Here is a 13,065-nt window from a genome sequence, read left to right as displayed (position 1 = left end):
TCCTGTTGGACCTGATGATATCCCTGTATTGGATGTCTATTACAGGCCTCCCGCACCCATTTGCTATCACTGTGTTTGAGGACAGTTTGTACTGGACAGACTGGCACACAAAGAGCATCAACAGTGCCAACAAATTCACAGGCAAGAACCAGGAGATCATCCGCAACAAACTCCACTTCCCTATGGACATCCACACGCTGCATCCTCAGCGCCAGCCAGCAGGTAACTGCAGAGGGGGTAGAGACCCACTGGAGCCACGGGACCTGCTGCCACCCACCACCCGATAGAGCAGGGAGCCAGGCTGAACGCCGCATACTGACACATCCACAGCCTCCCTCCAGAGCTGCCTCCGGCTTTTGCCCCACGTGGCGGTTGCCCGGAGGTCGCTCAGCCGGTAACCGGGTGTGCGGTGTTACCGCAGCTCCCTCTGCTGACACCGGGGAGCGGGGCTTGTCCGGGAGAGCCACTGCGGGCTGGCTTGTGCAAGAGCTGTTGTGGGAGGGGAAAAAACAAAAAATCCTAAGTGGGCACTAGTAATGATTGACACCTCCCTTACTCCTCTTCAATTGCCATAATCTGCTCTAGAAGTAGATTGAATTAAACGTTACATTTTAAAATTGAGCCCTACAAACGGAGGCAATGCGCTAGTTTATCCATTTCCTTGTTCTAAATTAACTTCTGGGCAGACAAGTTATCTTAATCCGTGTGGGTCTTGACACCTCGACTGGTGTTTTTCCTCTTTTCTTTACTCTTTGCTTTATGCGTGGTTGCTTTCTGTCTTTGGCTACTTGAGCAGGGAGAAACCGATGTGGGGCCAACAACGGGGGCTGTACTCACCTCTGCCTGCCGAGCAGCAAGGATTACACCTGCGCCTGCCCCACGGGCTTCCGCAAGACCAGCAGCCATGCCTGTGCCCAGAGTAAGTGAGGTGGGACCACAGCCTGCATGCTCAGATCTTCAGTGGGTGGCAGAGGGTTGTAAGCAGCAGCAGTTGCTTCCAAGGAGATGCAGCTGGATAGACCGAGTTAGTGGTATTAAGGGCCTCGCCAGAGGATGCTTCACCTTTTTGATGCATTCCCCTGTTCTGCATTCCTGTTGCCCTTGCTAGGTTTGATGGGTGGGGATACAGAGAAGCTCCATCCTTGGACACTTTTTTGAGGGCTGGTGTTAGTGCCACGCTACCGGTCACAGCCGATTTGTTTCCCTAAAACTCCCATAGGAGCTGTGTCAGTGATGAACGTAATATTCAGTTCTCTTGATAGCCACAGTTTCACTTGGTTTGCAACCCTACTGAAGAACTAGGCGGACTGTCTCCTAGATTCTCAAGAGGTATTCTCAAATAGCTATTTGATTTGGAGGGAGGTCTATGCCGTTCCTAGAAGAACGTGGTTGACTTTGTTCCCTCAGCTTAGGTTACCCCCAGGAGACCGCTCCCTACTATTCCACCCCTCCTTGCCCACCCATCCGCCCCAGTGATATTTTGCTACCAGTAAAATCCTGGGCTGTGACCTGCCAGTGAGAGATTATCTAAGTGGTTAAGATTGGATATAGCAGGGAATTGTCTGTGTCTATCACTGTGTTGTTGAACTTAGAGAAATTAAAAGAAGACCTTTCGACCTTTGATCAGGTCTTGACAAGTTCCTGCTTTTTGCCCGAAGGATGGACATCCGTCGGATCAGCTTTGACACAGATGACCTGTCAGATGATGTCATCCCCCTTGCTGATGTTCGCAGTGCTGTGGCTCTAGACTGGGACTCAAAGGATGACTATGTCTACTGGACAGACGTTAGCACCGACTCAATCAGCCGAGCAAAGTGGGATGGATCAAGCCAGGAGGTACGGTGTTAGTGATGTGTGGAGGTCATCTAGCCAGGAGACTCGCTGAGCATCAGATTTGCAGACACTGGGATACACTGGCCTTCGGAGGAGCTACAGTTCATGCTGGATTTGTTTGTTATTTTGCCTAGTTCTGGCTCAGAAGAGCCCTGAGACCACTGAACACTTCATACGCAAGTTCAGTGTATGTTCCTGCTTGTATAGAAAACCTTGAACTGGGACACAAAGCATGCTGATTTGAAAGCTGTGGTCAATTCCTGTGTTATAGCCCTAAAATCTGAAAGGAAGATGATTAAACCCTCTGTTCAAGTGCTATATTTTATGCTCCTCAGGAATGCTTTCTGTTGCCATAAGTGAGAGGAACAGAGCTCAAAGTTTGGAGTTGCAGGTTTGAACATGCATGAAAAGTAGATGTTTCTCCAAATGTGACACTTAATTCTAAGTCCTCAATGTTCTCTCTTGTATGGAATTGCTTTGCTTAGGCATTTGCCTTTTGAAAGTTAATGTTGTTTGTCAGTGGGTAGTGCATTGGGCAAGTGTGTTTTCCCTAAGGTCTAATCTCACCTAAGGATTCTTTTCTTTTTGTTTTCATTTAGGTTGTGGTGGACACCAGCTTAGAAAGTCCAGCTGGACTGGCAATTGACTGGGTCACCAACAAGCTGTACTGGACGGATGCAGGTACTGGGATCCCCTGCTTTACCTAGGCTTCTGTCTTCCTTATTAGTCATGAAAACTGAAAAACAGCTGGGTAATTCTATCTGTCTCATTCCAAATGTCTCTGTTTCTGTCTAGCAAAAAATGGAGTTTCATCTTGTGTGCTCCTAACAAAGTGGGAGCTGAGGTGGAATCCTTAGTTTAATTCTCATTGCAGCATCCCCAGTACTAATTCTGTAGAAGGGTTTATAGTAGAAGTCAAGCACTGCTGTTGTCTTGCTGCAGCACTTGTGATATGTTTACCTGTCTTCCAACAGTGTATTTTGGGGTGCAGCAGGTAGTATTTCAAGGATGTTCCCTGCTGGAGAGTGGTAGTGCAGAGAAATGTAAGGAAGGTGGTTCTTTTCCAGCTGTTCTCTCATGCCCATGTAGATACCTTGGGGGGCTTAGGAGAGAGCTGGTTTACATTCGTACAGGACTCCACATCAGTGACAGCCACGGAGGTGACTTGTGTGACCTAATGGAAGGTGACGCTTTGAGCCACATTTCTTACCTATTTTCCAGCTGTGAACAGAGATGGATGGAAGAATGCATTGTTCTGTGGATGGGTTTTGCCTTAGCTCTTGCCATTCCAGAGGTCTTCGATCTCTCTCACATTCTCTCCCTTCACTTTTGTAGGAACAGATCGGATAGAGGTCTCGAACACAGATGGGACCATGAGAACTGTACTAATCTGGGAGAACCTAGACAGACCTAGAGATATCGTGGTGGACCCTGTTGGAGGGTGAGAGATTCTTTCTTCTGTGATGACATGGCAGCTCTCGTACATCTCAGGGCGTTCAGGTTCTTTGGTTCTGTGCAATTGCCTTTCTGGTGCCATTGTTCTCCATCCTGCCAAAGACTGAAATGAGAGACCTGATTTTGGATGCTAGCGGAGCAAGATAAGCAGGGATAATTGCCTGTTGTGCTGCAGAGCCTGCAGGAGCTGGCTGGTGTTTTCATTTGTTTATCCTGGGTATGTAATATCTGAAGATGTGGCACAAAAAATGTTGAGAATGAGGCCATCTAGATCTTCTCTATCTCTTTGTTTCACATCTTCAATTTGTATTCAAGCTCTCTGCTTACCAACCAGAGTTCAGTCAGAAGGATCTCCTCAGGTAAATTACTGCTGATCTCAAGCAAGCTGTAATATTAGTGGCCTCTTGGCTTCAAAGCACTGTGTCAGAGTGTCAAGGGATCAGCTGTGCCGGGAAAGCAAACCTGAGTAACAGAAACAAATGGTTTTAATAACGAATTTTGTTGCTGAATCATAGGACCTTGTGGAGCTGGGGGTAGGGTGGGTAGGAAAAAGCCTACCAGCCACTGCTTTAGAAGTGTTGAAGGTCTTGAATAAAAGTGTGGTATTCTTTCCTTGAGCGGATTACTGGAAGACCAATGCAGCAAGAGTATAAAGGGCCAATGGTGGAGCCTACTAAATAATTGCTTAATTTTTAGACCCTGGATTATTATCTTGAATGTTTTCCACCATGTTGTAATTAGGCCAGCCTGTGGGTGTTAGAAGGTATATAAATTTGATTATGGTTTTAGGTACATTACAAAAAGCCAAGGCTGGACATGAGTACCATATTAGTCTCATGCTGCTTCCTGCGAGGGCCTGAAGGCACCAAGCTCTCTTGCTGCTTTGTAACACTGCCTGGCCGTAGTGGCAGTGAAGGAGTGTGGCCGTTCACTTCTGTCTGTGTTGTCTTCAGGTTCATGTACTGGACTGACTGGGGAGCCAGCCCAAAAATTGAGCGTGCTGGTATGGATGCTTCAAACCGCTGGGTGATCATTTCCTCCAACCTGACATGGCCCAACGGCTTGGCCATTGACTATGAGTCACAGCGCTTGTACTGGGCAGACGCAGGCATGAAGACCATCGAGTATGCTGGTCTGGATGGAAGCAACAGGAAGGTAAGGAAGCTATCTTAGAGGAGGGGGCCTGGGAGCCTGAGGTGTAAGTCCCAGAGTGCTGATGGCCTCTGCCTCTCTTTCCAGTTGAAAGTGAAATCTCTAAATCCAGGACATGCTGAGCTGCTTTCACTGGGAGAGAAGAGCTCCCTTTCAGTTGCAACTGTGTGTGTGGGAACTTCCTTTTTGAAGGCTAATGTAGCCCCATCACACTCCTTTTGCTCTGACTGTACATGATGATGTTGAGAGGGGGCAAGGGAAGCTTCTTCCCCTTAGCGACTTCTTAGTAATGTTTTTTGGGGGGGGCTGGGGGTAATCTGACCAGGTGCTGATTGGGAGCAATCTGCCTCACCCCTTTGGACTTACTCTTTATGGCGAGAGAATCTACTGGACAGACTGGCAGGCCAAAAGCATCCAGAGCGCAGATAGAAGGACTGGGCAGGCTCGGGAAACGCTGCAGGACAATCTGGAGAATCTTATGGATATTCATGTTTTCCACCGGCACAGGCCATCAGGTACAGAGCTCGCCCCAAGCCACACTGAGCTGAGAGCTGGCCCGGGCTCCGCTATGTGGCACAGCTCTCCTGCAAGGAGCTGACCTGTCTGTCAGCTCTCAATGCCTTTAGTTTCTGGGTGGAATACGAGAGCATGAGAATAACTCTTGGCTTGGTATTTAAGGGCATTTTACAATGCATTTCTGCAGTTGCTGCACCCCTTTTTTTGTGCCTGTGCTACTGACTTGTGGATTTCTCATCCTTTTTCCTATAGTACGTACAGCGTGTGAAGTTAGCAACGGAGGCTGCAGTCACCTGTGCCTTTTGGCACCTCTTCCCAAAGGTTACAGCTGTACCTGTCCTACTGGGATCAACCTGCAATCCGATGGCAAGACCTGCTGCCCTGGTGAGCCCTCTCTGTAGGATCCTCATTGCAGTTTTGTGTCACAGCTACAATTTGCTCCTGCCTTGTTAGAGAACAAAATTCCCTTTATGTGCTTACCTGCTTTACCCCTTGAAAAACCCATTTGCTGCCTGTACCTTCAATTTGAGTGGGGATTACCATGAAGAAACTTACCGATAACTGGATTCTTGCAGAAATTTCCTTGAAATTACGTTGGGCAACTAAACCAGCTGTCACATTTCCCCCCCTACTTTTGCCCTAATCTTGAGGTGGATTCTTTTAACTACCAGGTGCTTTAGTAGGTCTGTACACGCTTCCTGCCATGGACCCTCTTTTTGCGGATTGTGGAAGGCACTTGGCTTCAGGCCATGGTACATCCACTTTTTCTCCTTAGCAGGAAAAAACTGACTCCTAATTCCCATTTCCCACACGTATTAGCAGAAGTAACTCATCTATGAGTGCACTCCTGTTGAACTTGGATGTTAAGAAGCATTCGGTAGCGCTCAGTAAATCTTTTGTAACTGGACTCCCCATAAACAGACATCTGCCTGAGGCTTCCCCTTTTCCACTGAAGTCCACTGACATCCACACTGGATGTCACCTCCAGCATGTTCAATAAATGGTGCCTGCAGTTGACTGAACTTGTTTCTTGCTGATATCTGTTCATTTTCAACTGTCTGCAGGAATGACCAGCTTTCTGATCTTTGCCAGAAGGACTGACATCCGAATGGTCTCTCTGGATATTCCCTACTTTGCAGATGTTGTTGTCTCAGTCAATGTCACCATGAAGAACACCATTGCGATTGGAGTGGATCCTCGTGAAGGTCTGAACTTAGTGTTTCCAACTGCCTGTTTGAAAGGCAACAAGTGTCTTCATATGTAAATGTCTGAGTAAAGACCCAGGCGCATATCTTACTGTAGGTTGTGAATTTGGGTAGGGTTTTTTTCTTCTAGTATGTGCTGCAAATAATTCCTTTCCAATCAGGAAAGGAATGTCCTTACAGGAAAACAGAGAACACCAACTATGCGGGAAAAGCTGCCTGCTATACTGACTGAGGTTCCTGTGCGTTTTGGATTTAAGAAAGCATTCTTGCTGCTGAAGCCTTTTATAGCAGCAGAGCTGAGACTCTGGCTGTTCGTGTATACTACACATCTGATTCTGTGCAGGATGTAAATCCACTGTTGTACAGTAAGGTAGATGACCTTTGGGACGTTTTGAGAAATCAGATGTAGGACTCTGTACTATTAACTGATAACGTGTTGGATGTTCTCTGGCCTAGTGTAGAGGGCAGGGTACCAGTGCTGCTATGTATTTTGGGGAGGATTGGAACAACATAATTTGTACTGTTTTATCACTCCGGTTTAATAGTTTTGTGCTGCTGTTATTCCTATGTGGCGTAGCTGGTAGTCAAACACCTGGATCTGTTTTTTTGCTGTCTGGTTGTTGGGGTTTTGTTTTGTTGGTTTGGGGTTTTTTTTCTAAAGTTTCTCTTCTTCCACCCAGGAAAGGTTTACTGGTCAGATAGCACACTGCGGAAAATCAGCCGGGCTGCCCTTGATGGCTCACAATTCGAGGACATCATCACTACAGGTAAGAGAGATTTTGGCCTGGGAGCCTCCAGCTTCCATGCACCATGGAAAGAGAGATTCTGATACCCTGGTAGAGTAATCTAAATTTTCAGTGGAAGGGCAGGCAAAGCCTAAAGCAACTGCCTGATGAAGTGCACAAGGGGAATACTGAAAGTTCCTGGCTAAGCTGGGAGGATGAGCGGTGACCAATACGACTTTCTGTTTTCTCAGGTCTGTTGACTACAGATGGGCTGGCTGTGGATGCTGTTGGCAGGAAGATATATTGGACAGATACAGGAACAAACCGGATTGAAGTGGGCAACCTTGATGGCTCCATGAGGAAAGTCTTGGTCTGGCAGAACCTGGACAGTCCGCGGGCAATAGCTTTATACCATGAGATGGGGTTAGTGTTGTCAAGAGGCTATCTAGGTTAAAACAGGACTTGTGACCTCTGTCTCCATAATAATTGCTGGCTTTTCCCCAGGTATATGTACTGGACAGACTGGGGTGAGAATGCCAAGCTGGAACGCTCTGGGATGGATGGCTCTGGACGTGCGGTGTTGATCAGCAACAACCTGGGCTGGCCTAATGGACTGGCAGTGGATAAGGCTGGGTACCAGCTGCTCTGGGCTGATGCACACACTGAGGTCTGATTCTGTTCTTCAGCATTGTTTTTCTTTGGGTCTTTGGTAGCCTGGGGGCTGTTCTGAAGCTCTCAAGAAAGCTGTCAGAAAAGCAGGAGGAACATAGGCTTTTTTGAGAGTATTGAGCTATGGAGAAGGTGGACTTGAGTAACATCACTTGCTTAGGCTCTGTTTCCCACTTCATATAGTAATTGCTAGCAGGAGGATCCATGTTTTGAGTATGGGGCTGATGTTTACTTCTTTCTTTAGCGGATTGAGGCCGCAGATCTCAATGGTGCTAACCGCCGCACCCTGCTGTCTCCAGTGCAACATCCCTATGGCCTCACGTTGCTGGACTCTTACATCTACTGGACTGACTGGCAAACTCGCAGCATTCACAGGGCCGACAAGGACACTGGTGCAAATGTCATCTTGGTGAGGGCAAACCTGCCTGGCCTCATGGACATTCAGGCTGTTGATAGGGCGCGGCCCCTGGGTGAGTTGCTAAGCTGCTCCCAAATCAGCAGCTGTCTGTGGTGACTAGGGGAGCCCTTCAGAACTGTCACTGAGTCTTTTTGTGTAAAGCATGAGTGATAGAGTAACGCCTCAAAAAATAGCTTTTCTTTTCTTCTTCCCTCTTGTTTAACTCTTTTTGTACTTCTCCCTGTTTAGCCAGCTCCATAGGTCTAGTGTTTGTTTATTATTGCATTTTGACCCCCTTCATCCCATTTCCTTCACTGGATTGCACTGACAACCTCATTTTTGCACACAGCAGAGTGACCTTCTTAGGAGGACTGAATGAGACATGCCCTGTTAGGCTTCGCCAGTCTGCTGGCATGAGACAGTTTACCTTTTTGAACTCCAAAAGGCACTAATTCTTCTTAATCTGCTTGCTGAAACCTGATTTCAAGTTCTGGTCATTTTTTTCCCCCCCAAACATTGCAGACTTTGTCTCTTTGTCTGCCACTTTGCTCAACAAAGTTCAGTTGCTCTTAATGTATCATGCTCTCCAACTATTCTGTGCCAGAGTCAGATGCCTTAATGTTATGCTTTGGGGATCCTACATGACCCCATCTCGCCTCCTTGCTCTTCAGTGGGAGTTGCTGCTTTGTGCTGTGGCTTTGTTTTGGTGGAATTTCCCCAATACTTACACAGAAAACTCTGTGCTGCTTCTCCTGTGGCTACTAACGGCAGAACATCGCTCCTGGCCATATAACTTTACAATATAACTTAAAGGTAACCAAAACTGTAGCCATCATATTTGTCTTCCTGCACCTGTCTTCTGGGCTTATCCCCTCCTAGTAAATGTATGCTCATTTTTTTCAATTTTTTTTTTAAAAGATATGACCCTAATATGTCAGGCACTTTCAGCAGGCTTCTCTGATGCCTTTGTTTACTTGCCACTGTGTGCAGCTAAGTTGAAACAGAAGCTTCTTTGTCAGCCTGGCCTCTAGTGCATTGTCACGCTGCTTCCCCACAGGGTTGGATCTTTCTGTCAGCATTACCATTTGCAGCAATAATCAAGCTAAACTGAAGCTGTGTGAATCTATCAGCATTTGGCTGTTCCTTTTTCCGTGAGAAAACTATGATTAGCAAGGAATGCAGGTCAAGGTTTTCCTTCTAATGCTCCCCCTTCTTCTGTACCTTCCCGTTCTCCTTGCCCAACCATGCCCATACTCACCATGAATTCTGGAGGGGACGGGGGCAGTCTCTTTATGAAGGGCTTTAGGTTTCCAGCAAGCCTGGGATGATAAGGATGAGCTCAGCTGCTAGCAAGTTGTGCATGTATGTAGCCTTTAGAATAAAGCTTTGGTCTTGTGGGATCCTTAAACTATACTTTCCCTATTTCTAAAGGCTTCAATAAATGTGGTGTTCGTAATGGTGGCTGCTCCCATCTTTGCTTGCCTCACCCCACTGGCTTCTCCTGTGCCTGCCCCACCGGCATCCAGCTGAAGAGAGATGAGCAGACGTGTGACTCTTCTCCAGAGACCTACCTACTTTTCTCTAGCCGTGCTTCCATCCGTCGTATCTCGCTGGACACCAGTGACCACACAGATGTGCACATACCTGTCCCTGAGCTGAACAATGTCATTTCTCTGGACTATGATAGTGTGGATGGCAAGATTTACTACACGGATGTATTTCTTGATGTTATCAGGTGGGTGCAAGTCATCTGCTTGGCCAGTGCCCAGGTCACCCACCTACTTGTGCTGGTTGTGTCACAGTGAGCTATGGAGTGTGCCAGTAAGTTGGGGAGACTGAGATGCTGGTAAAACACCGCTGCTTACACCTTGTCTTTGGTACACAACACCACGTGTATCACTGAACTAAACGCTGAAGGTGTGTTTAACCTGCTGGAGACTACGGGGAAAAAGGTAGTAGGGAGATAGCAGTATGAAGTGGGTCTGTGGTTGATGGGGCTCACACGTGGACGTGTGAAGGCTTTCTGGGAGCTACTTGTTCCTCACTGCCATTTGTCACTGATTTCCATCCAGGCGGTCTGATCTGAATGGCAGCAACATGGAAACTGTTATTGGTCAGGGTCTGAAGACTACGGACGGCCTGGCCGTGGACTGGGTTGCCAGAAACCTCTACTGGACAGACACAGGACGCAATACCATAGAAGTAGCTAGACTGGATGGAAGCTCCAGGAAGGTGCTGATCAATAACAGCCTGGATGAGCCCCGAGCCATTGCTGTCTTTCCCAAGAAGGGGTAGGTATGGGGTATTGGTGGGGCAGGGAAGAAGGGCTGTGCAGAGGCGGGCTGGAAGAGGAGGTTGTGGGAGGAAGAAGAGATGTGCCCTGTGAAACTGCAGGTACCAGCAAGGGGCTCCCTCTGAGTATGGATGTAATTGGGTAGACAGTGAATTTGAGGTTGAGCAGATAGCTGGGAGAAGCAAGCTACAGACCATGTGATCTTTTTCAGAGCCTGAAGAATCTGGCAGTTTATAACTAAAACTTTCATTAGACTAAATGAAATGTTCTTTCCTTCTTACGCTTGCCTTTTATCTCTTCAGGTACCTCTTCTGGACAGATTGGGGTCACATTGCTAAAATTGAACGGGCAAACTTGGATGGCTCTGAACGTAAAATCCTGATTAACACTGACCTAGGATGGCCCAATGGATTGACTTTGGATTATGACACCAGGAGGTCAGTGAAAGATTTTCTTACACTGGTATAGGGTTAAGGGATGTAACGAATTTTTTTAGCCTTCTTAGCTTGGTTTATTGGAGTAGCATTGTAGGTTTGGGTTTGCGGGTTTTTTTATTCAATCCATCTTTGCTAGCGAATGACTACAAACTAAGGAGGGATTGTACAGATGGAAGCTCACCTCTTTCTCTGTTCCTCCAGGATTTACTGGGTGGATGCACATCTTGATCGCATAGAGAGTTGTGATCTCAATGGGAAGCTACGGCAAGTGTTGGTCAGCCAGGTGTCACATCCCTTTGCTCTGACACAGGTAAGATTTTCCTGCTGCCGCTGTTCTCCCTGGTGCGTTGGTGAGTTTGGACAGTGGAGCCTGGGGACACGGAATTGTAACAGTCTGGGGAAGCCAAGATGGCTGAAGGTGTAGTACTTAACTCTTCCGTGGAGCTAACAAAAGAAATTTGTCTGAACTGCTGTGGGGTGTAGACAGTCACCTTTCTTATCATAAAGAAGGGGAAGGAGTTGAAAAGGCCTTTGTTTGGGGCCTTATGCCACTGGGACGTGGTTTTTATGGCTATCCTGTGTCTATGTGGTTAAACGTGCTAATGGCTGTGATTTTTCTTGTCTGTCTCCCCGAGCAGCAGGATAGGTGGATATACTGGACTGACTGGCAAACCAAATCTATCCAGAGAGTGGATAAATACTCTGGGCGGAACAAAGAGACTGTCCTGGCCAACGTTGAGGGACTGATGGATATCATTGTAGTTTCCCCTCAGAGACAGACAGGTAAGCAGGAGGACCTTGATTCAGGCAAATGCTGATTGTAAACAAAAAGAACACTGGAACCACTGTGCTGCTGTAGATGTCAAGTGAGGTTGGCATCCTTTCTTGTACTCAGACTGTTAATGTGTCTTCCCTGGGCACATTCCTTGTCTGCCTGTGACAGTCAAATACATCTTAATGGTGTTCTGTTACAGCTTTGATTAGCGAATGTCACTTTATGTGTTGTTCATGTGACATTGTGTTAAAACAGAGGAATGTGAGTTTTTCGTTTCTTAATCCCTGCAGCTGTGTTGGCTGGGCTTCTGTCTGATGATGTCCAGTGGTTTCCTTTCAAGACTGCCCTAATCCTACCAGCATCTGGCCGTTGCGATCATGTTCTCAGCAGTCAGATGAAGGACACATGCCAGAGTGTAGTAACTTGGTGGACTTCTAGGAAGTATCTCTGGCTGAGCAGGAAAAAAGACTGTTGCTCTGAGCTCCTACCTGGTCATCTGCAACTCATTTAGAAAATTGCTTGTTCCTTCCAGGTACTAATGCCTGCGGAGTGAACAATGGAGGCTGCACTCACCTCTGCTTCGCCAGGGCTTCTGACTTCGTCTGCGCGTGTCCGGATGAACCAGATGGGCGGCCCTGTTCTACTGGTGAGTTCACTGAGTGTCACTTGGGTAGTAGCTTCCGTAGGTGAGCCACTGCCACTACTTATACTGTGGCAGTGGCAACCCAAGCATCTGAAGCCGCCCAGTGTATAAAAACTTAGTCGTATACTGGTAGTAAGGGGGTTGTGAGCAATGGAGCTGCCTTCTGTCCTTTCTGCTGACAGACTGGGTTTGAGATGGGAAAGCTGCTCCTGTAGGCCACTCCAGAAACTCTCCGTAGCTTACCAGACTTGTTTCTCTGTCCCACAAAGTTGAGGTCCTGCTTTTTTTTCTCTGTTGTTCTAGTTCCTGGTGTGGTGCCCCTTGGTCCTGAACCCACCAGTGTAAGTGAGAGAAGTCAGACACCACCTGGCAGAGTAGGTACCTCAACGACCAAACCTCTCACATCTCTGGAAGCAATGAAAGGAAAGTAAGTGCTCTTGTTCTCTTGGAATTGGGGTGTGAAAGTCACAGCTTGTGCAAGGTGCAACATGCAAGCCCCCTCTGGCTGTCGTCTTCTAGATGTACCTCTCCTTAGCCACAGGAGGCTATTCCAGCTCCAGACTTCATGTTCTTAACGGGGGAAGCCATTCTGGCAAAGAATGCAGAATACTCTTGAGCTGGCAAGAAAGAGGTGCAGAGATCTTTCTGTCTGTTCTATTGAAATGTGTGTCTAGGCTGACTGTGCTGAAGTGGTAAAATCCTCCTGAGACAGTGTCATTCATTTGATTGATTTTTTTTTTTTTTAAACTCCTAATTTTGAGAACTTATGTCTGAGAGGAGGATAGAGGAGTCTGTTGCTTTAATTCACTGGGATATGTCAGACCTGACCCAAACATCTGAGGAAGTGGTTCTGGCCTGGCCACAAAGGGATAGCTTGTTTGGGGCAGAACAGAACCTTTGCAGCTTTCACATTTAAGTTATAACGCAGGTAGTTAAGAGACGTTTTTTCTGCTAATTTCCTACAG

At 47.2% G+C, this 13,065-nt stretch overlaps 1 protein-coding gene across 4 annotated transcripts in view; it reads left to right on the top strand.

Annotated features, from left to right (window-relative positions):
- LRP4 (LDL receptor related protein 4) overlaps positions 1-13,065 on the top strand; it is an 83,446-nt gene that overhangs the window by 63,369 nt on the left and 7,012 nt on the right. For 3 of the 4 annotated variants that reach the window (XM_056347696.1, XM_056347698.1, XM_056347699.1), the window contains exons 15-34: positions 46-222; positions 794-919; positions 1,628-1,836; positions 2,433-2,514; positions 3,169-3,274; positions 4,242-4,443; positions 4,766-4,955; positions 5,209-5,340; positions 6,021-6,161; positions 6,842-6,928; positions 7,138-7,309; positions 7,391-7,553; positions 7,800-8,025; positions 9,384-9,687; positions 10,025-10,243; positions 10,548-10,682; positions 10,884-10,992; positions 11,321-11,465; positions 11,990-12,103; positions 12,404-12,527. In XM_056347696.1, coding sequence (XP_056203671.1) covers positions 46-222; positions 794-919; positions 1,628-1,836; positions 2,433-2,514; positions 3,169-3,274; positions 4,242-4,443; positions 4,766-4,955; positions 5,209-5,340; positions 6,021-6,161; positions 6,842-6,928; positions 7,138-7,309; positions 7,391-7,553; positions 7,800-8,025; positions 9,384-9,687; positions 10,025-10,243; positions 10,548-10,682; positions 10,884-10,992; positions 11,321-11,465; positions 11,990-12,103; positions 12,404-12,527 — 3,163 coding nt within the window. The remainder of the gene's footprint in view (positions 1-45; positions 223-793; positions 920-1,627; positions 1,837-2,432; positions 2,515-3,168; positions 3,275-4,241; positions 4,444-4,765; positions 4,956-5,208; positions 5,341-6,020; positions 6,162-6,841; positions 6,929-7,137; positions 7,310-7,390; positions 7,554-7,799; positions 8,026-9,383; positions 9,688-10,024; positions 10,244-10,547; positions 10,683-10,883; positions 10,993-11,320; positions 11,466-11,989; positions 12,104-12,403; positions 12,528-13,065) is intronic. The other variant, XM_056347697.1, reaches the window with a different exon arrangement.

The sequence above is a fragment of the Falco biarmicus genome, chromosome 7, assembly GCF_023638135.1.
Source record: "Falco biarmicus isolate bFalBia1 chromosome 7, bFalBia1.pri, whole genome shotgun sequence".
NCBI lineage: Eukaryota > Metazoa > Chordata > Aves > Falconiformes > Falconidae > Falco > Falco biarmicus.
Note: the sequence above shows the minus strand (reverse complement) of the source record. Positions and strands in the feature narration are given on the sequence as shown.